General features: G+C 48.2%; 1 protein-coding gene across 1 annotated transcript in view; it reads left to right on the plus strand.

The window, feature by feature from the left end:
* Window positions 1-20,066, plus strand: part of LOC144132418 (glutamate receptor ionotropic, kainate glr-3-like) — a 159,786-nt gene extending 139,720 nt beyond the window's left edge. The window contains exons 11-13 of the mRNA XM_077664817.1: window positions 8,010-8,146; window positions 17,245-17,385; window positions 19,546-20,066. Coding sequence (XP_077520943.1) covers window positions 8,010-8,146; window positions 17,245-17,385; window positions 19,546-19,993 — 726 coding nt within the window. The 3' untranslated portion in view covers window positions 19,994-20,066. The remainder of the gene's footprint in view (window positions 1-8,009; window positions 8,147-17,244; window positions 17,386-19,545) is intronic.
* Window positions 20,067-27,020: the final 6,954 nt, after the last annotated feature.

A 27,020-nucleotide genomic window follows, 5' to 3' on the forward strand; every position in this document is an offset into this window, starting at 1 on the left:
TTTCCTTCACATTCACAAGTTCGTGCCGTAACTTGTGGGTGGGAACGTGGGCAACGTGAACGTCGTACGAGCGCAGCACACGTCCCAGAGCTTCGCTTACACCAGGCACATAGGGGATGGCGGCACGTGATTGGCAATGGTTGCGGGCCGTGTTCTCTAGGAGCACTGAGCGGCGTTCCACTGAGGCTAGAAATTTCCTGGGGTAGCCGCAAGTCGTCAACTCACGGCGCACTTGCACCAGGTCCGAGGCATGGTCTTGATGTCGTGAGCAAATTTTTCTCGACCTTTCGATGAGTGAAGCCGCAACAGCACGTTTGTGGCAGGCCGGGTTCACTGAGTTAAAATGTAGGCACCTGCCCGTGTGGGTCGACTTCCTGAACACTCGAAAGGAGAGGTTATGGCCCACTCGCTCCACTAACACGTCCAAGAATGGTAGTTGGTTGCCAAGCTGCTCCTCGACAGTGAACTGTATGGCCTTTTCCATGCTGTTAATGTGCCTGGTGAACGCGGCAAGTGCGTCCTTCTTGACTATACAAAAACAGTCGTCGATGTACCGCAGGAACACATTAGGTCGTGGATGGAAGGAGGCCAGAGCCCGGTTTTCGATGGCTTCCATGGTCAGGTTGGCAGCCGTGACAGAAATGGAAGCGCCCATAGCAGTTCCGTGCACCTGCTTGTAGAACGAACCTCGAAAAACGAAGTACGTGTTTTCGAGGCAAAACTTCAACAACCGTGACAGGTCCTGTGCCTCAAGGGGTGTTCTTTCGCTGAGCTTCTCGTCATCTTGGAGGGCAGCCGCGCAAACATCTACCGCTAGATCGACTGGGACGCTGGTGAAGAGCGACGTAACGTCAAAAGACACAATGATGTCGTCATCCTCCACCACGACGTCACGCACTTTTTCAGTGAAGTCAAACGAGTTGCGTATGAATGTGGGTCCTTTTCCTACTAGCGGCGCGAAGACACGATGAAGGTAGCCCGACAGCTGGCATAGGGGCGAACGGGTAAAATCCACTATCGGTCGCATAGGGGCGCCCTCCTTGTGCATTTTCGGAAGGCCGTATAAAGCAGGAGCAGACCCATTGTGACAAAGGAGTCGGTAGTAGAGTGCCTTGTGCTGAGGAGGTACGAAGCGAAACACATAGGCAAGATGCTTTTGCAGCTCTCGTTCTACCTTCAGGCTAGCGTCCTTCTTCAGTGCGATGTACGTGCTCTCGTCTTGCAGGAGTTCCATCATTCTTTTGTCGTAGTCGGTGCTGTTCAAGATGACGGTAGCATTGCCCTTGTCGGCCGGAAGGATAACAATTTCCCGGTTTCTGCGCAGGTTTCTTATTGCGTTGCGCTCCTCAGGAAGCATGTGAGAGGCCTGTCGGGTCGGCAGTTTGGCAAGGATGCTCACAACTCGAGTTCGAGCTTCATCGCGGCGGCCGCCCTCAACTTTCATCACTGCACGTTCAACAGCACAAATTACCTTTCTTGCGTCCGGAGCAGACCCAGCGTTGAAATTTAATCCAAGCTCAAGCACTGCTAGCTCGGATTGGGTAGGCTTGTAGGTAGACAGATTGTGGACTGCGGAGCTCGTGCTGAATGGGCGACTAGCAAAGCTGGCTTCCTCGTGGCAGGGCATCAGTCTCACCATCTTGTTCTTGTGAGCCGCTTGTCGTTGTTGAGACTGAAGGCTAGCTTTGTAGTTGGCATGCAGCTGGATGCTCGCGAACTCGTTTGGGCATATGTACTCGAGGCGGCGACGAGCAAAGAAGAGTTGATCGAACCCCTTACGCCATCCCCTGATCATCGTCGCCGAGGACGCGCTATTGTCCACACGACCCGCCTCAAACCATACTGCGACCCCGCCGTCGTCACATCGCCCTAGGCCGCCAGGATGGCGCCCTTTCGCCCGAAGGGAATTGTAAAACTGGCCTTCGGGATTGAGTGACAAATTGTGACAGCGTTGTGCGTGTGTGTTATGCCTTTTTCTCCTTCTTTCTTCCTCCTTTTAGTCCCCTAATTCCTTTTCCCCAGTGCAGGGTAGCCAATCGGAACCCCTTTCTGGTTAACATCCCTTCCTTTCCTTCCTCCTCTTTATCTATCTATCTGGCCTTCGGCTTTGGAATCTCCAGAGGCTGGCGCTTAACGAAGAAGACGAGAAGCGCTGAACGCTCCGTTCCTCCTGCGTGCTCTGGAATGACCATGCCTCTGGTCTGTGCCTGGATTGTACCGCTGGTTGTTCGCGACGCAGCGCTTTGCAAGACGTTCCTTATTACAGTAGACATAATGGGTCTAATGGGGACAATAGAAAGCCTATCGCAAGGATGCCGAAGACGTACTGGTGATCAAAAACACACTCTTCGCCTGGACGTCCCAACCATCATTCGGCAGCTGGCTGATTAGGTTGTCGCTCGGATGTCACTACCCCACCAAGTCAAATCAATAAATATACATTCTGATGCGTAAATTTATCAGAGATATTAGGGCACCTAAATACTGCAAAAAGCGACACGTCAGCGCCGAGACCTGCTTATAAGTGTGGTTTCTTGTCTGCGCCCTACCTGGTGGACTACCCTCGGATATCACCTTAACGAATAACAATTCGCGTCGATCAGATAAACGTACTAGTGCCTAGCAGAGGGCAGATGTGAGTAGTGATGCACGGCACACACCCACATACGTTAGGCGATGGAGTGTGTCAATGACGGAAGCGAATAGCAAGTAATCGCGCGTTCCAGTGCGGCGCCGGCGCTACATGCAGTCCACCAGGCCGCGTGCGCCGACAGACGGTGACTGGTGTCGAGAGTAGCAGTGCACCCGCAGCCTGCACGCGAGGGTAAAAGAATCTGGTCTATAGAACCATTTGTCATGTTTATGCAAACTGTTAGTTTGGGCCGGGTGGGCTGCGTTGGTGCCTTGTCCACCTACCTGCGGGCAGTGTTGGCTGATTTAAGGCGCTCGGCAGAAGAGTCGGGTAAACGGGACGCCCCAGCATAAAGAGGAGCCGAGTTAATACTAGTTCCTTAAAGTTTTCAAGCAATCAGTTTTCAAAGACGTAAGAGATTGTTGCGTTGCAACAGCTGCTACCTGGGAAAAAAAATTGGGGAGTGCGTTTTCAGGGTCATGGTGCACTTATATTTAAACGGCTCGGGCTTTGTCAGCAAAATAGAGGAAGGAATTTTAAGGTAGATATTATAGATCAGGACCGTTTCAATCTACAGGTGTCTTTCATATTGAAGGGTACAGCCAGCATTTAAAACTAAAACAAATAATCATGTTATTTCTGTGCTTTAGCTCCAAATGTTTCTTTGGTGTCATTCGCCCTAAGGAAAAGTATTTCGGAAAATGAAAACGCTTTTACTTCGCCTTCTCACTCAATAGACAACTGTGCCAAAAATAAAAGAAAATTATTTACATAATTACTTATATGCACTTACACAATTAAAAGGTTTCGCCTTTTTCAGGAAGACGGAAAAAGAAGACGAAGTGGCCTTTCGCGTGAGAGGACGAACGAAGAAGAGAAGGTTAATGTGGCTCCCTGTTCGTGATGGTGCTCCCTGCTAGGAACTTTTCATTCTAACCCCCAACGCTTCTAAATAAATGTAACTAGTATTTCCCCGTAACATCCTTGGTCGAGGTGCGGCAAGACGGAACTACGTAGCGGACGATACCTACCACGGCCGACAATGACGGAAGCATCCCCCCAAGATTCGGCAGCATTGGTGTCCTCCGTCATCCTCACTCACACTCGTGATCCTGGACACTTCTCTGGGGACGACGACCACGACGTGTAGACTTGGCTTCGCAGGTATGAACAGTGCAGCGCTAACAACCGCTGGGACCAAACTTTGATGCTTGCGAACATAGTTTTTTTTACCTTAAGGGCACAGCGTTCAAGTGGTATGATACCAACGGAAAGACACTGACCAGTTGGGCTGACTGTAAGCAGAAGCTTATCGGCGTTTTCGGCAAACCACTCGGCCGGCAGATTTCCGCTAAAAGAGATCTTGCCAGTCGCGCCCACTCATCCATGGAGTCCTACGTCTCTTATATTCAAGATGTGTTGTCTCTGTGCTACACAGTGGATACAAAGACGAGCGAGGCTAACAAAGTCGGACATGTGCCCAAGGGCATCGCAGGCGACGCCTTCAATCTGCTCCTCTACAAAAACTTCGACAAGATTGCCGACATCATAAAAGAATGCCTCCGCTTCGAGAACGCCAAAAGCCGACGGATCACCCACTATATCGCACGCCTGCCCAACACGGCTGCGCCTTCCTCTTGCCAAGATCTTTGTTCTCGGAACCAGCCGACCTCACCCGAGAAGATGACCCGTATTGTGCGCCGTGAGTTTGAAGCAATTGGTCCGGCTCCCTTAGCAACTCCTGTGGCCGACCAGTCGTTGACCCTTCCTCTTATTCAAGCCGTCGTGCGACAGGAAATTGCTAACTTGGGTTTCAACTCAGTCGCCACTATTCATCACCCCAAGTACCCGAAGTCCCTCCTTTCTGTCCTGTCCGGCCTGTTTACGCCACTCCTCGACCGCGCAATCCCTCCGAGTGGCATACGCCTGACGACCAGTTCACATGTTTCAGTTGTTCCCGTGTAGGCCACATCGCCCGTCATTACACTAGTCGATGGTACTCCTCCCAGCGGACCTGTTTGTCGACACCCCCTTAACGCCCCGACGCTGCCCGCCCAAGCTCTTTCTCGCGACCCCTGGACCCATCAAGCCCACCACCGACGCCTCGCCGCCCCCCTTCAACCGCTCATCATCCCCACAGCGCCGCCAGTCCCGTTCGCCGCAACGACCACGCGCTACCTCTCCTAGCCCCTACGGACGATCACAGGCGGAAAACTAGCTTTTGCAGCGTCTAGAGGAGATGCTGCAATGACGACCCGGCCCCAAAATCCTCGTTTAGTTCTTCGTGCCCCGCGGAATTTACTGACCATACAAGTCGATGGAGTTGCCGTCTCTGCTCTGGTTGACACGGGTGCCCACATATGTGTGATGAGTTCCGGCCTATGTCGCCGGCTCCGCAAACTACTGACGCCTGCTCCTACAGCCGTTGTTCGAGTTGCCGATGGCACAACGTCCCCAGTTCTCGGCCTGTGTGCTGCTCGTGTGACGATTTCTGATCGCCAATCCACCATGCTCTTTACCGTCCTCAACCACTGCCCTCATGAAATCATACTCGGCCTTGATTTCCTTAGTGAGCACGCAGCCCTTATTGACTGTGCTAAGAATATTGTTGGGTTGGACCTACTGTTCCTCTTAGAACCACCTGCCCCAGTTGTGCACCGTCTCTCTACTGCCGAGTTCCCCCGCTTACCGCCTGCAGCCGCTACCTACGTATTGTTTAAATCTGTTCCACCTCTTCCCAACGGCCAGTATGCCATCACTCCTGACCTTTATTTGCCCGTCACGAAGCATGCTGCCCTTGCACACATAGTTGTCACAGTCTCGGCAAACAGCGCATGTCTACCTGTTCTCAACTTCAGTACACACGTCTAGACGCTTCCTTAAGGCATGTGCCTCGCCACGCTGTCCCCGACCGACGAATACGTGATCTCCGAAGTCAAAAACTGTGTATCGCCCTCTTCAGATGGTCATTTCACAGCTATTTCGAACATGACCACTATGCCAATATCATCGCTTCTGATCTCTCCGCAGACCTAGCGCAGGCGCTTACCCATTTACTGGCTTAATTCAGGACATATTTGATATCAGTGACCACCCTTCAGCTCATACGACTAATGTGCAGCATCGTATCAACACTGGTGACGCCACTCCTCTTTGTCCAGTTCCGAACGCCAAGGGATAAAAAGGAAGTAAAAAAGATGCTCGCTAAGGACATCATCGAACCGTCATCCAGTCCTTCGGCCTCTTCCGTCGTTTTTGTTACAAAGAAAGACGGCATTTGGCGTTTCTGCGTTGATTACCGCCACCTGAACCGCATCACAAGAGACGTGCACCCACTCCCAAAGATCGATGACGCTCTCGACTGCCTCCACGGATCTCAATACTTTTCTTCCATTGATCTTCAGTACGGTTATTGACAAATCGCCGTTGACGAGCAGGACCGCGAAAAAAACAATTTCCGTCACAGCTGGCGGTTTTTACCCGTTCAAAGCCATGCCGTTCGGACTCTAATGCCCCAGCTACCTTCGAAAGGCTGATTGACTCACTCCTTCGCGTATTTAAGTGGACTATGTGTATGTGCTACCTCTACGATGTTGTCTTCTCGCCCGCCTTTTCCTCGAACCTTGAACGTCTCAGCAGTATCCTGACTGTTTCGTACGGCTGGCCTACAGCTCAACTCGTCCAAATGCCAATTCGGCCGCCGCCAACTCACCATTCTTAGACCTCTTTCAACGCAGGAAGAAGCCTTCGGCACCACCTCCTGGACTTCTGCACCCTATAGACTTTTCTGTGGAGCCGTTCCATCGTGTAGGGCTCGCCATCCTTGGACCAGTCCCGACTTCGGAATCCGGAAATAGGTGGGTCGCAGCAGCCACCGACTATGCCACTCGGTACGCTATCACCCGTGCATTGCCTACGAGCTATGCGACCGATGTCGCTTACTTCCTTTTGCACAATCTTGTTCTGCAACATGGTGCCCTTCGTCAATTACTCACGGACCGCGGACGCTATTTCATGTCTCGAGTTGTTGACGACATCGTGCGCTCATGTTCAACCAAGCACAAGAATGCCACAACATACCACCCGCAGACGAACGGGATAACCGAGCGTTTGAACCGGATATTAACAGACATGTTGTCTATGTACGTCTCCCCCGACTATAAAGACTGGGAACTCGCCTTGCTCAATGTGACGTTCGCTTACAACACCTCCCGGCATGACACAACTGGTTACTCTCCGTTCTATCTCTTTTATAGGAGACACACCGTCCTGCCTATGGACACACTTGTCCCATCCGCTGACCGTCCCGTCACCGCCTATGCCCGTGACATTGCTCAAGCTGCAGACGCTCGCCAAATCGCCCGTAGTCGGCTCCAAGCGTCCCAGCAAAGCACAGAAGTCTCTGTACGACAATCGCCGTCGCCACGTCGCCTATGAACCGGGGTCGCTCGTTCTTCTGTGGTCTCCTTCCTGCTGCGTCGGTCTCTCAGAAACTTTTGTCCCCCTACCATGGCCCTTATCGCGTGGTGCGTCCGGTCACCGACGTCACGTATGAAGTTGCTCCTCATACGCCTGAATCCTCGTCAAGTAGACCGCCCATCGTTTTTTTTTTTCACGTCATGCGCCTCAAGCCCTACCACGTCGCTTCTCGACCACCGGCCTAGCGCCGAGACGGCGCTCGTGCCGCCGGGAGTCATGTTACGACGAAGTGGCAGTGGAAGACGAAGTGGACTCCCTCGTGAAAGGACGAACGACGAAGAGGAGGTTAATTAAGCTCCCTATTCGTGTCGGTGCTCCCTGCTAGGAACTCTTCATTCTAACCCCAACGCTTTTAAATAAATGTAAATAGTATTTGCCCGTAACAATACCGAAGGATACAGCCAGCTTGAAAACAAGAACAAATTATGTTATTTCTGCGCTGTAGCATTTTTGGCGATGAATTTGTAGTAACAAAAGAAGTTTTGAATGTAACTTTAGAATTTTCTGCAGTATTGCGCCGTAACTTGTTGGAACGAAAGGATTACAGAGAAATATTGAGATAATAAAACAAAAGAACCTCTCGTTACATAAAAGCCATGAAATAATTTGTCGAGTTTTGTTCGTTTATGCTATTTTTTGGAGGGGGTTGCAGGCTCCTGTTGTGTATTTTCAGTGAATAATTATTTAAAGGCTCTCAACGTGTTTCCTTGCGTATAAGCGCTAACGGAACATGACCCTCTCGGTCTCTGCTGCCAGCAGCAATAAGCTCATGAAAAAATGGAAGCCTTCGTCACATCAAGAAAGAAATGGGTCGTGATCTTGACGCTATGTACGCTGGGTTTCTATTATCGTTATACTCAAACTTAAATGCCACTAGAAGTGACGTACTCTACTGCAGGTGGCGACCAGTGGCGTCCTCTATCAGGCGCGCAAGAACCAACTGGAAGGCGGCAAGAGCGACACTCTGCTTGTGTCTGACCGCAAGACTGGCCTCGAGAGGACGCTGTACAAGAGCTTTGTATACGTTGACTCAAGGTGGAGTACCCTTCTCGAACCTCTGCGGTTCCATCATGGTGTCTACCGAGTTAAAACGAGGACATTGAGTTCTCTGACTGCCTAATGGAAAGAGACAGCGTAGCGAAAGACAGAATAAATTATGCTTACCAAAAGATCCAGAAACTTTACTGTTACTAACGTCCAAGATTCGAAGGGACTATGCAATAAATTAATTGAGATTACGTAAAGCAGACGAGAGGTAGGCATTTGATCACTCGTCACCCCAGTGCAAGAATTTTTGAGCTAGCATCAATAACAGCGAAGATATAGACGATTAAAAATTGTGCTCCTCCTCTCCCCCCTCAACTCGTACACGAGGAGCACCAGAAAAAAATAAAGAAAACAGCTCTGGGACTGGGCCCGCCCATGAATACGTCATCCGCTGACGTTTATTTTGCAACTTCCGGTTTTCGCTCCTAGCCCCCCAGCAGCAGCGTCGGCGGCGTGGCGACATCTCTCCGGTCTCTTCTTCTTCCTGGATTGCGGCGCGCGTCCGGTTTCTTTGCTTGTCATCCGTGGTAATTAGCAGTAATAAATCCGGACCTCGAGGTACGACTGCTCGCTTTTACGGCCGCGATGGGCATCGAGCCTTATGCGTGCGCACGAAGAGCCTTGCGAGTGGCTCCGGAACTCCCGACAGAAGGAGGCGGCAGCGGTAAACTGAAACCATATGCGCGAAGGCAATGCCCTGGCTGGCGCTTGCCCGAGAGGGTCGCGCGGCTACCGGAAGTGTGCCCGTGACGTCGTGGTCGCCGTGGCTCCAGCGAATGACAGCGTGTGGTGGCCTGGTGACGTCATGGGTACAGTGACGTCTTTTTTCACAATTTAAGTTTCAAAATCGGTCACTACGATCCCACCAATCGGCCCGCGAATTTTGAAAAACATGCGGTTTTTAAAAGTTCATAATAAATTGCCGGCACAGTTCTGAAGACTCATCCTTGGTGTGAATGCTTCTTAGTATCATTTCTAAGCATTGAAAATATTTACAAGTGACTTTTTATTCGTTGCATAGTCCCCTTAAGAGAACTGCAGAGGGCTGGGCTCAGTAGCCAGTAAGCCTTTTCAGGAGATACCTCTCTCACACTCTGTTACACATGGGGTAGTTTTGGCACCGCAACGAGAAAATAGCGGCTTTTCGCTGGCAGACAACACGAATAGAGGAATCAAGCTTGTTTCATATACTGCGCACAAGAGCAAAGAAAACGAGATTTTAGCGCAAATTTGAAAATTTAAATGCAATCTTTCTGCCGGAAATGCATTTATTATTTTTTCACGGGCGTCAATTACGCTATCGAGACTTCACCTCGTTTGTAATGTGGTTATTCGCCTCAACGGTTCCTTTTCTTATTGCTGGGTAAAGAAGTGAGCACCAAGGACGCACAATGCTCGAGTGCGGCAAGTACAAACCAGGACAAATACAGGGTGTTTTATCTATTACTTTACAAAACGTTTAAAAATAGCTTTTTAAGTTAGAAGAGCGTTTTTTTTCGGTGGTATAGTACATCAGAATACAGCTAGGACGTGCTAACTACCAGGCTGGTTAATTATTATTGAAAAGTTAACTTTTTAACTGTTACTAATATGCTCAGTAATTATTAAAAAGCGTGTAGCTCACCGTAAGTAATAACCATATCACTTTTTAGAATTTCAAAAATGCGGTCACCCTTGGCATTGTCGCCCAACAAATGTCTATTTCAACGAGTTATGTGCACTGGAGAAGGTATGCTATGTTATGTGCACATGAGGAGTCATGTGCACTGGATTGCTTTCCCTGCGAGCTTGTCGCAAGCGCATGTATTAAAGCGGGATGCAGCAAAAATTTGTTGCGCTAGACCGCCGAGGGTAACCGCGTATTCGAAATGGTAAAAACTGATATGGACTTTAATTACTGTGGGCTACACACCTCTTAATAACTACTGAGCCTATTATAATAGTTAAAATAACTCTTCAATATTAATTAACGAGCCTGCTAGTTAGCACGTCGTAGCTCTATTCTGATGTACTGCACCACTGAAACAGCTATGCCGAAAAAATGCTCTTCTAACTTAAAAAGCCAATTTTTGAAAATTGTACGAAGTCTCAGGTGAAACACTCTGTACACTCAGGGGGTCTAAGCAAACATTCTTAGCCAATTGTAACAGCAGCGCAAATGTCTGGAACTCGCTTTTCTTGCTTGGATGCACGAATTGATCCTAGCGATAAAGGGAGGTTGAAAGCTTATGCGCTAATCAAGATTCCGCTGTAGCATCATGGCTGTCATACTATCCCCAACGTAGATTGGCCGATGTGAAAGAACTCTGCAGTTTAATATTTCAGTCAACAGTAAACACCTGGTTAGAAGAAGCCTCTTGGTGACAGAAAACTTTCATACGTTCTTGATTAGCAAAACGTTATGCATTCGGCATAAATGAATAATTCTCTTTAGTTCGCTTCCATTTAGTTAAATACTTATCAGTCATCAAAACCATCGGACCAAAAACTGAGTGACGGCGCTCTTATGAGTCACGCACAATTTGCTGAAATTGACAAGCCACACGAAACGCGCCACACGTTGCTTATGGCCAGCTAGTCCAAACTGTACACGATTTTACGAACTGTATTAAAAACGTAAGCCAAACACATACCATTTTTACGCATTTCGCAAGAACATTTAACAAGGTTTACCGCAAAAACTTCTTTCACGCCAACTTATTCACGCATTGAAAAATAAGAAAACCTGTAATTTGATTTCAGCATACTTGAATAAACGGCAGCAAGATGTCACTTTCGCTGATCATTCCGCCCAGGCTGTTTCAATGCGAAACATTATATTGCTAACCGGCAATGAAACCCGGCGTCCTTGAGCGCAGAAGTCACAAAGAATCCCAGATGACGTCACTGCGGTATCAAAGAAAAATAAAATTTCTTCCGAAGGAGCGGGCAATTGAAACGAGGACTTTCAGATTGCGAGACAAACACGGAACCCATAGGCAGCAAAACTGCGTCGCTTCTCGGCTGACAAAAGTGAAGATCATGCGTTGCCTTACGACAGACCCTACGCTAATGAGTAGGTGTGTCATTAGAAAAGAGGTGAAAAATTACAAAATAAATATAACAAAACCGAAGTTAAAAACTGCTTTCGAAATCAAAGCACGTAAGTTGTCTTAAATGCCTTCCGCAATTTTTGTAGCGAGCGCTACACTACTCTACACAGTAGAGCATTTCACCGTGGGCCTGGAAGGCCGGTAGTGCGCATGCGCGCAACCAGAGGGGAGCAGCAGGGACGCGGCGCACGACGTCAGAGTTCGCCGCCACTGCGCGAAGAGCCGCGCTGGCCCGACTACGCCCGCCGGAGCCCTTCACTACAGAGTCTCTCAAAGCCTGAGTCGCTTTGGGACGTTAAACCCATATAAACCAAACCAAACCAGATTCTTGTTTATCATTTATACTTGCGGCATCGTAAAATCAACCCAGTTCATATTAAACAGTTATCGCATGACAGTGCTCTATTCTGAAATTGAGAATATACCAGATCAAATAAAACGTAACGAAGCGCTCCAAAAAGTTACTGCATGGTTACTGCCGATGCTGGTAGAAGTCGATGAACTTCCAAAAATTGGTACACATGCGATTCACTCGCAAGAAAAATCCCCTTTTATCCTCTTATTCTTTTGCAATAATATCCTCTCCGATGTTTCGCACAACGTATATCTAGGACTCTGGCTCACTAACGACCCTAAATGGTGTAAACACATTGGTCATGTTTTCAAGAATGCATCATCATCGTCAGCCTGATTGCACCCACTGCAGGGTAAAGGCCTTTCCTATGTCTCCAATTAACCCTGTCCTCCTAACATTTTTCAACCCGAAAGAACTCGTTCACCTGATCAGACCTCAGCCAAGAAATTGTGTGAAACTTCACCTTCAGTGCGACCCACGCGACCAGGGTTGGTTACTGGCCGTGCTGGTAGATGGCGCTACGGGACCTGTCTCGCCAGCGCGCGCATTACGTAAGGCCGGCAGCTCACGAGGCGTTGTCGCTTCCCTCAGCATGTTCAACCAGGACCGCGCGCGCGCCTCTTGGGCCTGCTTCGCGCCGTGAGCTGGCTTCACCCCCTGCGAGACTCCAAAGACCCTGTTGCTGTTGTTGACGCATGCACCGCTCTGGTGGCGGAGCAGCTGCAAGGGCCCTTGCTCAAATCGTTTTGATACCCAGCTAAACACATACTTTCGCACGTCTACTCGGTTTAACTGTTAGAACCCTATCACTTTTGTAGCGAGAGCTACACTGGGCTACCAGTTGAGCATTGCGCGGTGGCTGGGAGAGGACAGTTGTGCGCATGCGCTGTTACCATGGTAACCGGAGAGGAGCAGCAGAGCGGCATGGGCTTCGCCGTCGCCATGGCCGCGCGCCCACTCCACCGTTAGAACGAAGCGCGCCGCGCGCTTCGTCGCTGCCTCGCCGCACGCCGCTCTATCACCCGAACCGCGCGTCACATGCACATCATTGCGTATAAGAGGGGGAGATGTAATGGGCGGCTATATCACAACGTTTGATACCGATGCAGAGAAGGAGAGTCCAGCCGCTGCTAAACGGCGGTGTAGACTAGAGAAGATTAACTCTTCCGATCCTGAGGTGGTCGCCTGGCACTTGGCTACTCAACAATGAGAGAATGAGCGTAAGAAGGCGAAGAGAGCAGCGGAGACCCCCGAACAGAGAGAGGAACGGCTTGCCAAACGGAGATGCCAGACTGCCGAGCGTAATAGACGGCACATAGCCGCCGAGATAAGCCCAGTGTCTCTCATTGCTAAACATACAGTGACCACAACAAGCTCAGCCAGGGAAACGTACCTCTCGCTACATATATCCTGGCATAGCCGAGCTAAGTCACTGCCAGTTTTTTCTTTTGCCTGCATTAAAACTTTCCCAACCCCTACTCCGGCTTCTAGCTTAGAAATCAGTTGTCCTTCCAATATTACATTGTGCAACGAAAGTTTCCTATTCATTTACCACACAACACAATAATAGAATTAGAAAAGTACAAAAGAAAGCAGTTCGTTTTGTTCACAATAGCCATGGACGTTTACCAGCAAGCGACCTGTTAAATAGGCCTAGCCTAGTATCTATAGCCAAAAAGAATCGCGTTGCTAGGCTGAAATTCTTATACTAATTAATCATAGATCTCCCCGATTAACCCCGATAGACTAATAACTTTCTCTAAAAGTTACACTGCAAGACGTCATAATCTCGGAATTACCCTTTTTCGCCAGTGCTATAACTGCTATAAATATTCATTTTTATGACAATAGCGGAGTGCAATCATTGTGCTACAAGCAAAGTTCTACAACAACCATTGACATCATTCACCGCAAGCCTGAACCTATATTTCTGTTGTATGGCACTTCAGACTTCTACCTTGTTCTGAATTTTATTAATATTGTGACGAAGAAGATGAAGCTGACAGTGACGCGTGGCAGTGACAGCGACACGGGACAGAGCGCGCGCTCTAATCTAACATTCACAAACGCGCCATCTGGCGTTCTGCGCATGCGCAAAGGTGGAGTGCAGCAATTTCCGCGTTCGCCTTCCGGCTGGTGTGGAAGCTTTTTAAAGAGGAAATTTTTGTTCAAATAAATAAAAATGGAACCTAAAAGCTAGCGCGCATCCAGAGACGAATAACTGGTTTGCACGCAAATAATTCTAGGGATAGAGAAAAAAAACGATTGAAAAATGTATTTCAAGAGAGTAGTTTAAATGAAAATTTCGCCTCAAAAGTACCTCAGAATGCTACCTAAAAGAGATCTCATCTGCAGGTTTAAATGATAATTTTAGTGGTGTGAACACTGGGGAAACATAAAAGTAAAAAGCGGCAGAAAAAAGTAGAATCGAACGACTGCCCTATGAGCTCGAAAACACAGTACTAATCTACTGCGCCACATGAGCAACGGGAAGGGGGAGTTTTATTGTTGTCGTACCCGTTCTCAAAAGTATTTCCTTTTATTCACGCATGTACAGAAGAGCAGATCGGGCATTGGCGAATGTCGGGCCTCGCGCTAGGCCAGCGGCCATTAATCATGTCTTGTCCATAGTTCATCGCGCCTCATTCTTCGGCTGGCTGCCACGTAACATTTGTTGTGAGGTTCTGGGCAATCATCGCCATCCTGTTCCCGGCGCTTCGGCGTCTTGCGTCTGCGGTGGTCATCGGCTGTGTGTATCTGGTCCGCACCGCCCAGCTGCGCCCCCGCCCGCCATACGAGAACTGACCTCGCCGCTCACCCCGGCCCCGTCCCAGTCCCTGCCTTGCCCAGAATACATGACAAAATAATGACTATGCCACGACGAGAACCTATTGTTACGTGACGGCAAGCCGGTGAAGACAGGACTACATGACAGATGGCGATGGAATGATTTAATGGCGGTGGGCCTAGCGCGAGCGCTCCGTGCCGCGCCACTGCCCACTTTGTCGTCTTCTAGTCCGTGACACTACCCGGGGCCACCAAGCGATCGTCCCGATCACGCGAACTAGAAGAACGGGCGTGAAGCAGAAACGTAGGACATGACGATGGGGAAGACAGCAGGGACCAACACAGAAGAGGAGATGCAGTGCTTGCCGTTACGATGAAAGATGAGCAGATGACGATCGGATGAGCGCTGGTCCAGGAATCTGCCGGGCCACGTTGAGCCAAGGTCACGTTCAGCCGACGGCCGAGGGTCAAGAACACACCGAACGGCATGGGCAGGGGCTGTGTTCGAATATGTTGGCGGCTTCAACGGTCGATGGGGTCATAGGTTCGAGTTGTGGCGGCGTCGTCATGTCGTCGTGTCTTCTGGTCGGGGCGGAGGACGAGGCTGGAGTGAACGGCGTGATCGATTCCAGTCTGGCGGGCTGGGGCAATGCCGGGCGGAGCGGACAGGAACACACTACCGACGACCACGGCACACGCATACCGCTGGAGCTCCAGGACCAAGATGGGGATGAACTCCGCACCTCACACCAAACGTTACGTGACGGCAAGCCGATAAAGACAGGACTACATGACAGATGGCGATGGAATAATTTATTATTATTATTACCCTATCAAAAGATGGCACGTACCCACACTGGGGGATCGGCCAAGAATCGGGTGGCCATTCACCTGAACGCAGTTAATAAAAAGGAAAAGCACGGCGGTGGGCCTAGCGCGAGCGCTCCGTGCTGCTTCACTGCCACTTTGTCGTCTTCACGTCCGTGACACTATGAGCCACACCGACCCGAGACGCTGTTCACATGTAAGGACACAGCCCCCTGCATATGCCGTTCGGTGCGTCCTGGGGTCTCAGCCGTCGCCTCCTGGCGACCTGCGGCCCGGAAGCTTTGCGGACCAGGAATCATTCGGCCATCTCTTTCATCGCGGCGGTCAGCACATCACCACTTTCTCCTTCCTGTTCTAACATCCTCTCAAGCCCATGACCATTTCGCATGACTATTAATTGGGGCGATCACTCATTAGCACCGGATAGTGCATGTGAGGAAGACGACGAAGCTGTCAGCGGCGCGGTACCGATCGCTTGTGCTAGGCCAGCGGCCAATAAATCATTTCTTGTCCATCGTTCACCGCGCCTCATTCTTCGGCTGGCCGCCATGTAACAATATTACAGACGATTGTTTCGTGCCAGTATTAATTTATTCGCCCCGCATTTGATGTGTTTTTGTTAATTTGCAATGACTACTATATTTTGCACTCATTTATTTCATTTTCCTTTACAGATTATCGCTTTTGTTTGTGTAATAATAATTTCTCGCTTTTGTTTTGTTTACAGAATATTGTTGCCGCCGCGGCGGCTTAGTGGATATGGCGCTCGGCTGCTGGCCCGAAAGACGCGGGTTCGATTCCGGCCATGGCGGTCGAATTTCGATGGACACGAAATTCTTAGACACCCGTGTACTGTGCGATGCCAGTGCTCGTTAAAGAACACCAGGTGGCGGAAATTCCCGGAGCCCCTCACTGCGTTGTCCCTCTTAGCCTGAGTCGCTTTAGGACGTTAAACCCCCATAAACCAAACCAAACTATATTGTAGTTGTATCTTGGTTTCTCTATGCCCACGCGGTGAAAATTTCTGCCATCAATGAATAAACGAATAATAAAAGCGCAATGCTCCACATTTCACCGGACTACGAGATTGCATTCGACGTCTCAGTAATAGCTAAGTGGGTAGAAATATGATTCTTCTCACAAACAAGGAACTTAGCTTGCTGCCCGATTGGTCAGAAAAAATACTTTAATAAAAGTTAGCCCTTAACGCTTTGTTCAAGCATGACGCGCCAAAAAATTCTCCGCCGTTAAAAAAACTTGCGTTAACCGAAGAAATGACATTCAGTTCTATTCAGTGTGCGTTTTTTTGCTACACATCGGGCACGGAAGATTCTAGTCTTGCAATATTTTACACGAAATATTTAGGCTTCGGTTTAATTGGAGCAATGCAGCGTTTCAATGTCTAACAGTTGGCGCTTTGTTTTCAACGGAAAGAAATTGTTGGCAGCGTCTGCCGCTTCGAACTAATGTGACCTGCCTACCCAGCATATAACAGCTGTATTTTACCGGTACTCACCTATGGGGAAGAAATGTGGAGGCTGACGACCAGGGCTTAACTTTAGGCCAACACAGCGATCCTTGAAAACGGAAATTTACGTGTAACGTTGAAAGGAAGCGGGCAGTGTGCGTGAGAGAACAAATGCGGGCTAATGACATCCAAGTCGAAATCGAGAGGAAGAAACGAACTTGGGCAGGGCATCTAATGCGAAGGCAAGGTAACCGCTGGTCGTGAAAGATAACGGAGTGGATTCCAAGAGAAGGAAAGCGTAGCAGGGGGCGGCAGATGGTTATGTGGGCGGATGAGATTAAGAAGCTTGCAAGCATAGGGTGGGCGCAGGTGGCCAAGGACACGGGTTAATTGGAGAGACATATAGAGGCCTTTTATTCCCAGTGGGCGTAGTAAGGCTGATGATGATGATGGCGATCGAGCGACTGCTTTTGTGTGCTGTGGCCGTAGTTTTAAAGAGCAGGGCCTCATTTTATGAAATTTGTTCGTAATTTCGTCGTCTGCATGTCGTGGCCAGGATGTCCCTCGTGACCGGCATGGAGTTGCTGAGTGAGCCGGAAACAATGCTCTTGCGCGTCGTCGGCGACCACCTGGGCGTCGAGTACTGCGGCTTCGTCTTCCAGAAGGGCTGCCCTCTTCGTCGAATCGTCAGCGACAGGTGCTATTCTTTACGCGAACATTGCGCATCTATGCTTCAAGGAGGTGGCTGCTTAATAAAGACGCGCTCGAAACTGAGCTTCGAGGTGGACATAACGCCAGGGCCATAACATGCGTTGACTTAACTGTGAACTGTTTCATAAGATGTTCTCTCCCATTTTTTGCTGAGCCTTAAAGCCAGTCAAACAAGTAGCACCTGCGAAGAAGTAACCGTAAGTGAAAAGTTCACCTCGTACAATGTGCGCAGCTATGAAAGGTGTCATAATGGGTGCGGCGCCGAGTCACTACGGAACCACACTGAAAATCTAAATCTTGTTGGGCTCTAGAAGCGTACCGTCTTAGGCCACCATCTCTATCGCGAGCTGCGGCGCCTTCCGGGGAGCCACCCATATGCAGCGCATAGGATAGAAAGAAAACACTGTGGCTTCTTGAAGCAAGTCTCATTGGATGTAATGCCAGATGCATTGAAGCATAACGTGAAGTTTTTTTCTGTTAGCACCATACACAGAAATGTGTATGACAAATCCAGATGGCACAAACTTTATAGAAAACTAAGAGAGCATTCGCATGCTGTAGTAGTTAGTTATGCAACAAGCTCATCATGTCAGTCTTCAAGCATACCATCACGGCTCCATGCGCAGCGTACGTAAGTGTAGGTTGCTATAAGCGTATTCGGTAACCAAGCAGCTTACCAAGTGCTATGTTGCTGGTTCCCAACACGGGGGCTACTGTGACTTCTGTATAGCCCATATATGAATCACTTGCACCAGTCGTTGACGACCGCCATGATGACGGCCCACGGATAAAAAGTTGCACACTTATTTCACACTCTTATCGCAACCTATCTGAAGCGCACAGTGGAAGCTACGATAGGACCGCCACAAAAGCGCCTTGAGGTCACGTACACGCCAGCTGTTAAACCCTACACGCACTGCACTCAACCGATGCACTGGGCCCCTCAGATTTATGTCGAGCCTCAAGGAAATAAAGAAATGCAGTTATTTATAGCAACCGCAGTTAGGGCCACTTTATCCGCTCCGCGGTGTTGTAGTTGGCGTCATAACAAGAAGTGAGAGAAAGAAAGGAGAGAGGCAGCATATACGGCACGCTATGAGCAGACACGTTATGAGTAGAGAGAAACGAGAGCTCTTTGACTTAACGAGAAGGGAAACTGCCAATAGGGTCTATGCATTCAGTAACAGCGGTGTGATTGGGCAAAAATTCGTTATTAAGCATTGCCGTGACGACAGTGGTTGCTAAGTTAAACAGCGTCTAAGTGGCAAGCTTTGAGCTTGTTGGTAAACGCATAACCACCTGGCGAAAAGATCATTGAAGCAGAGGCAGCAACAAAAATTCATAAATGTAGCAGCCCGAGAGAGAAATTACGAGGAAAAAGAAGCAAGGAAAAAACGCTTTTCGGAATATAAAGGCAACAGCTTTTATTAGCCGCTTTTAGATGGCGAGTCCATTCGTAAGGCACGGAGGAGTGGCCCCTGCGACTAGCGAGATTTTGAAACGGGGTATCTGGACCACACGCACGAGGATCGGTACTCCTGTCACCTTCCATTTAATGAAATTAAAGTTTTTCGCCATCACCACCTTGGGTCAAAAGGGTCTTTAGCCGCACCTTATGTTGAAGAAAAAAAAACATTATGCTAAAGCGCTCTTTGACCATAGATGCCCGTGAGCCATAAAAATTCATCATCATCATCTTCAACCAGCACCTTGTATGATCTAAGAGGTTTGGGCGAAAACAAGAGCAGAGAAGCACGCTGATCGGTTCTGCCCGTCGCTCGTCCTCCTCATTGCGGCAGTTACGCTGGACGCCCACTTTAAATGTAAAGGTGAACGACCATGAGAAAGAGTGCGGGATGGAAGGCCTGCGTGACGTATGCCTACCCTAAACCTCGGCGTGCCTCGCTTTGCTTTTCATCTTTTCTACTTGAATTACACAACACTCGAAGCGATATCAACCTCTCGCGCTATGGCATCTGCCGCTGAATTTCACGTTACCAGAAGGATGAACATGAGGAAAATTTTTTGCCTCTTGTATTCCAAACACTCCCGTAGCAACATGCTGGTCTTTGAGCAAGGTCGCTAGAACAAAAGATGATCTCGTGGTTGCATGCTCACGTTCTGACATTTGACCCGCCAACCGCAGGAGCCGAGCACTGTTCGAGACCGGGCACATGAGCCACTGGACGGACGTGACGCTGAGAATTAGCTTGCCCGAGCATCTGCGGCCGGAGTACCTGGTGGATTGCCGAATGGACCCGACCAAGAAGGCGCGTGAGACAGTGACCCTAACTATGCGCGACTTTGTCGGCCCTATCTGGCTTCTAGGGGTCGGCTACGCTCTTGGGCTCGCCGTGCTCATACTGGAACTCGCTGCAGTCGCTGCGAAGCGCTCCTGGCGTCGTGGACTACGGAGGCGCCGTTGGCTGGCTCGACGGAGACACAGCGCCGGACAATGGCGGAGACTTCCTGGCAGAGGCGGCATGGACCCGCTGGTGACCATCGTTGCTGACAGTGGGCAAAGGCCCCGCTGGGGATGCCGAGGGCAGAGAGGCGACCAATGCGTTCTTCGGCCGAAGCAAGCCTTGCCATAGGTGCCCTGCCACACGTCGTTCACCACCGTGACCCGTAGATTTCGGAAGCCTCCAGTGTCGTCACGGCTCTAATTATTTGCCTGAAGAGCTTTCATGAGCGTATTACATAAGGCGTGAAATAATAAAAAATAGGCAACAATTACACTTATTTGAATTGCAGAGTAGCGATTTTTCTATAGTATTAATGATGTAATGCTGATGTCCACGATGCGGCGGGAAAGGCTGCGCCGGTCATTAGCGTCGCGTGGGAGCGGGGTGGTTAAACAAACAACAGCTTGCGCATGTGGGCCGAAAACTTGTATGTGAAAACTTGCGGTAGAGCGAAGGCGTGGCAATGGAGGGACGAGCAGGGAGAGGCGATAACACGGGTTTCATTTCGCTTGGCCTGTGAAGCTGCCACATGTAGACGAATTGAGTAGCCTGCTATGTCGATCTTTCCTTCTGCGTCGGAAGGAGGCTGACAGTTGTCACCTTGTCGGCGTTTTTATTTTGTGATATATTGCTTTTGCCAATAGTTATTTTATTTGCAGTCTTCCATACAAGCGCACTCTCCCTTCAAGAATTGCCCATAAGTAAGCACCTGGATGGAAATGGATTGGCTCACACTTACTATGGTAGAAAAACTTGGAGTTTCCTGTCAGCACGGAAGGTGCGTCAGATGATGGTCATGCGCAAGCTGCCGAAAATTACTTCCGACAATAATGAAGCCGCAGCAGCTGGCTCATGAAATGTGTGCCAGATTAGCAGATAATCGGCACCCAGAATAAATTATATCGTGTGAGGTGCTATTGTAGAGTCGTTGCTGTTTCGTTTCTTATGGGCCACTACGCTGGCCGAGAGGTTTGCGCTCTCGACTCAAATGTGGGAGGTGTGGGCTTCGACCTCCAGTGCCGTCGGGTACCCACCGGTGGTACAATAAGTACAAGCTTTCCCCTAGCCTGGTGCTTGGGAGAAGAAGTGCTCTCTTGGGGATCGCACTCTTTTGAGCTCCTGCTGATTATCTTTTTCCCACGTCCCAAAGGCCTCTTAGCACGAGTCTCCTGCTCGGAAGATTCCTGTAATACCTCGGGGACCCCTCGAGCATTCTCCGCCCCGGAGATCAAGACACCCGTTTTCATTATTCCAGTATTTTGCACTCAGACAGCTGCCTGGTTAGGCCTGGCAGCTGCTGGCTCAACCATGACTGACCAGACTGCTGATGCCGACCTGGCTCGGACTGCTGGGCTATCTATGGATCCCCCGACTGCTGAGATCACCTCCGACTTCGAAGAGGACCCACGATTGTCAACCTGGACGACACGTTCATCACAGATGGACATCGTCTACCTGACCCTGGTGGCGCTTTAGATGGTGCCTCTCGATCCGTTTGGAGCTCAGATTTGACTCCCCTAACGGGCGTCCCGGGCCTCTCCTCGCCACCTGCTGTCGTTACAAGGACCCCGGCCGCGTATTTCCGTTTGCTAGCCGTTGCAGACAAGCCCAATGTTGCCCATGCCCGTTCCCGACAAGTGCAATGTTGCCAAAACAGACGCTGCAGCCAAGTTCAGTGTTGCCTACGCCCGTTCCCGACAAGTGCAATGTTGCCAAAACAGACGCTACAGCCAAGTGCAGTGTTGCCCACGTCCGTTCCCGACAAATGCAAGTTATTGTTATAGTGCCTAGAATATACTATTGATAGGATATTCTAGGCACTATAGGATATTCTAGGCACTATACTATTGTAGTAACGCTAGCCTGGCCTGCATTTGTGCGAATAGGTGAGTGTCACAGGGAGTGTGTAAAATTCCAGGCCTTTCACATTAAGAAAGCCAACATTCCTTCTGGCACTTATGCTTCATTGTCGGTGATTTTTCTGCGTAACCGTCGCTTTGTTGAGTCTTTTCTCTTAGCGGGGCTGCTGTAATGTCCCTGTCGGAGTGGTTTTTGTTATGGTGTAGGTTTTCAGCGTATATTTTCGTGGTTTACTGCAAAAATTGTCACTACGGTCCATACTCATTTTGCCCATTCTTCGTCTTGGGTTGTGGCACATTTTTTTTCAAATTGCTGAATCGTCAAACGTTCATATCTATCTCACACCTCTCATGAAAGCTGCGCGCGGTTACGGGTGACGTTGTCGCATGATTGATTAGGCGAAACTGAAATAAAGGAGCTTGTGTCAATTGTGTCAGGTAACCTAGAACAGTGTATTGGGCTGTAAGATCATTTCCTTAATTTAGACATTGTTGGAAACAGTTTCATGATGGCATATACTTGTCTTATCTTAACATTGGGCACAGGAAGGGAAAAATCCCACTAAGCACAACCTCCCCTAAATAAACTGTGCAAACAGTAGTCATTATTAATATTGCATCCACTGCTCTGTGTCTAATCTGAGCTCGATGTGGCATCCACATATCTTCTGCAATCTATGATCTGGTAGGTCCTAAACATAAGTGACATTGCTTCTGAAAGTGCAAGCTTCTCTCATGTAGAGACCTGCTTTCCATGCGTGGTTTATGTGCTTGCTCCTTTTATCCAATGCATAATGACTCTTTTGATGTTGTGTAGTGAGCCCCCCTTTGATGGCTTGGAGCTTCTCTAGTGTCCTCAGAATAAAAAAAAAAAGGTGGCTACTTCTCTGAACATCAATATATTTTTTTAAGAGTTACTTGCACCACCCTACAGCATCCAAGGAGTTAAAAATGTTGAAAAAGAAAGCAGTCTACTCATTGAAATCATGGAAGAAAGTACCATTGGATAATATATGAACAGTACTTGACACTAAGCTGTTCTACTCTAGGATAGCTAAAAAACAGAAGAATGGAAAACATCACCCTTTAAGGAAAGCTCTTTTACCTTGAAATTTTTGAATATGTAATTAAGTTGTTGGTTGAGTATATTTCTCACAGTTTACAGCAGTTTTAGCAAGTAAATGTTGTAGAAAGATTGTAATCAAAGATTTTTCCCGTGGTCGTTGTGCTGCTGTTTCTATTTCAGTTTGCATTTGCTCTGTCATTCTGAGTTGCTGTCTTTAATTTCCCGGTGAAAATCAAGCAGCACTGTTGTGAATTTTTTCAATTTACTTATAAGTGGCCATGTATGCAAGTCCCAACAAACACATCCATACTCAAGTATAGGTCAGACTTGACTATAAGCTGTATTCTGAAATCACTTTGAAAATGACTGAATCTCTACTGTAATAAACCCGGAGCTGATGGCTGCCTCGTTCCAAATGTAATTCACATGCTTAATCCAAGGCCTGAGATAAAAAGCACTCCTAAACATAAATTTCTTGCTTGTTCTTAAAGTAATAAGATTAACTCTGTACCTATCGAAGTGGTTACAACACTTTCTTGTAAAGGTGATGTGAACAGTTTGCAAAGCTTTTAGCAAAGTAGGTGAATCATACACAATTTGTGAATTACACTGGAGGAATATCATCAGGACCAAAGACCTTGGCCTAATTAACAGCTTGGAATAATATACCAATCCCGTTAACTCAAAATCTGACCTTCAGCATGCGATCTAGCTTAGCAGGCGGTGTGAATCTAACAATATGTGAGCAAGGCGGCATGCAGATGACGAATAACCACTGCAAAGTTTTGTTTGACATACATTATTGTTTATTCAAAAACTAGTGCAGGCATGAGGTAAATAAATTAGTAGAGAAGGAGGCCCTGAGTAGAAACTGTCAAGGGGACCTCCTGTTATTAATTGTATATATGACACATATTAAACATATGGCACAGAAACTACATATCGGAAAACAGGTGCAGCAGGAATTAACAATCACAACAAAAAATTAGATTAAGCATGCTCAATTTTACAAACTCATTAAGGAACATGGCAAAAAGAGAACACAATACTATACAAAAGCACTCAAGCAATAAAAGCCATACACAATAAATACAGGGTTCATTGGCATGGCAAATGAAGGTAATTAAAAAGTATACACTTTTTCAACCTTTTATGAAATGATGCTTCTGTACTAGATGATGTGATGATTGTTAGTAGAGAGTTGCAGACAGTGATTGCTGAGAACAATGAATAAAAACGAAACTCTAGAATATCATCACTTTTCAAGCCAGGTATAGAGCTGTTGTCCGCACCAAAAAAAAAAATTTCCGGGCGTAGTGTACAGTATACCGTGCAGAGACTGTAAAACCATGTGCATGTGGGTGAAAGTGGAAACTTCGTTCAAAGGTTGAAACAACACCAGAATGATGTTGCAAACAAGAAAGCTTCGTCAAATGCACTCGTCGAAAATTCTGAAAGCAAGCAGCATCATATAGATTGAGCAACGCGTGCATTTTGAAAAAAGAAAAGAATCTCCAGAGCTGTCTATATCTAGAATCCTTAATGATTCAGACAACCAAACACACTCTTAACCGCACTGACGGAGCACTTCCTAGTGCATAAGCCCACTGCCTAGGGCACATTTTCAAGCTTAAATAGCCAGCCTTACACGTCTGCACCTGTTTGTGAACAAGGCTCCCGTGTGGGAGCTGAAACATCATTTAGGAGTTCATTTAATTTTGCGTACAGCCCCGACCAGACAGGTTTCCGTCCAACCCTCGACTTCATGCAGCAAGCATATAGTTTCTAGAAAGCCCAACAGGGAACCTAAACTCAAACGTCAGCATGTGTTAGTTCATGCTCTAGGTCATCCTGCTAGGATTGCAGCCACGGCAAAAAAATGTGAAGTTGCTTCCATGCATGTTGCACAAAGCATTATCTAACATTGTCTCTAATCCTAAGTTTCAGTGTACTCCAAAAATGCAGAAAGATGACCCTGAGAAACTGCCAGAAAGCACATGTTAGGTCCAACAGGTTTGCAGCATAAGAACCCTGTTGTCTGAAAGCTTCCTGCTACATTTTATTCCATTGCAAGGAAAGTTACTTCAAACACTCTGTGGACTGCAGTTACTAGCCTGCTAAATATACCTATTAAGTGAAACAGGTGCAATCAGACTCCACAGCCTTGGAAAAAGAAGAATAGGAAATTGGAAAGGGGTAGGTAATGCAGGCAGCACTGCAGCAAAAACCCTCTTATAACCAAAGAGTAGACATGAAGGTTCATCGTGAGAGGCACTGAATGGAACTGTAAAGTGAGAGTGCGATTGATTTTGGTCCCAATTCTGTGTACACAATGCTGTATCAGAAATATCGTTACAATAGGATGCATATATTCTTAAATACTGAATAGAAAATTCCTGTTGACAGTGCCAGCACGGAGCCTCTTGTTTTGTTTTGTGTTTCAGATTGCTAACTGTTTTAGGGCAAGGATAATATTGGGGAATGGAAGATGCTCTTGGAATGCACATTCAGAATGTAGTCCAAAGTGTTTAAGGGAAACACTAGAGGTGAAATGCATTTAAATTAGGCTGTAATTACTCATGAGTTTCTACTTGATCACAGTTATAAGGTTCCAGAGCAAAGCTAGACAGCTTTCTCAGAAGCTTTGCAGCTGAAGGAAACTTCGTCTTAGTCTGGGGATAAAACCAGAGACCACTGCTTGCCTGGGCAGTCACTCCACATTTAAGCTAACCAGGATGCCTAGCAGATGTCATGGTGAGGTCAAATTGATCAACAACCTGAAGCAAGAACGGTGTTAGTCTCGCTCTGAGCTGTTGATCAATTAGCTCTTTTTACCTAAATGGTTTGAAGCTTCTGACACCATGAGACACTACGCAGGAAATAGTTCGGGATAGCCCTTGGCCTTTTGCTTCTGACAGCCTATGCAAACGTTCTCGAGGCAGCATGGTCACATTGCATTAAGTGTATGTCTCTTCAGTCTTCTTTACATGCTTGAAATTAATCCGGAGCCATCCACTAAGGCGATCCTTGTAGCCGGCGGGTTGTTTTTGGATGTTAAACCCTACAATTTACAAATTTTCCACGTGCGGTACGCTGGTGCCGTAGATGGGGCAGAGAGAAAGTCAAGAAGAGAGGCAATCCAGTGATCTTTACGCTGCTCAGAAGTCATGTCGCAGGTGTTGAACAAAGGCGCAGCGGATTCGAGGGCAGAGAGGCTGGCAAGCTCGGCCAGTAGCGGCGAGCGGGACAGGGCGTCAGCATCATGGTGCTTGCGGCCCGACCGATATACGACACGTATGTTATATTCTTGTAGATGGAGAGTCCATCGAGCCATGGCAAGCGACCGGAGGGATCTTTTAGCGAAGAAAGCCTGCATAGGGTGTGGTGGTTGGTGACCACGTCAAAAGGACGGCCATTATGATAAAGTCGAAACTTGCCAAGGCCTCAGACAATGGCCAAGCTAGGCCACCTTAGCCAAGCACTCTTTAGTATACTTCATACATTATTTGGCGACTGACTAGCGAGGTGGAGCTGCAATAAACGTTTTTCCAAGAACTCTCGTCCCGCAAACTTTTGTGTCCGATAGTACATATGTGAATAGTGGCGTGTCGCGTCCGCGAAATATGGGGTGCGGCACTGCTGTATTCTTGTAAAGGCGGCTTATCTCAGCCTGCAATCTTTACCCGTCCATTTGTGAAACGAGATATGACGCCTCGAGAAAAGGGGCTGAGACTGCATAATTACAATAGCTTCGCCATATCTTCCATGTACCTCCATGAATGCCAGCACCTCCGTTCAGCCGCTGCTGTGGTTATTGTGCTCGGCTCCTGAGCCGAAAGATGCGGGTTCGATCCCGCGGCGGCTGTCGCATTTCGATGGAGGCGTTAATGCTAGAGGCCCGTGTACTGTCTGATGGCAGTGCACGCTATTGAACCGAAAGCAATGTTGTTTCGGTTAGGAGAGAGCAGTTGATTCGCGAAAGAGTATCTAGACCTACGGTGTACATATGTAGCTTGTAAATTTCTGTTTGAAATACTTCTCATGCCTGACAGATCTGCCGCTGCCGTGACGCAGGCGCTGTCGTGACTCGGACAGGAAAAAAAAAATGGTGCCGGTTTTAGGAATAACATTTTCACGCTTCAAAATTGAGACTCAAGTTTGTGCAGCTGTAGGTCAACGCGCTTCGATGACAAAAAAAATGGTGAAGTTGCCTTCCGAGTGCATTCCTTGC

The sequence above is a fragment of the Amblyomma americanum genome, chromosome 5 (genome assembly GCF_052857255.1).
Source record: "Amblyomma americanum isolate KBUSLIRL-KWMA chromosome 5, ASM5285725v1, whole genome shotgun sequence".
Classification (NCBI taxonomy): Eukaryota; Metazoa; Arthropoda; class Arachnida; order Ixodida; family Ixodidae; genus Amblyomma; species Amblyomma americanum.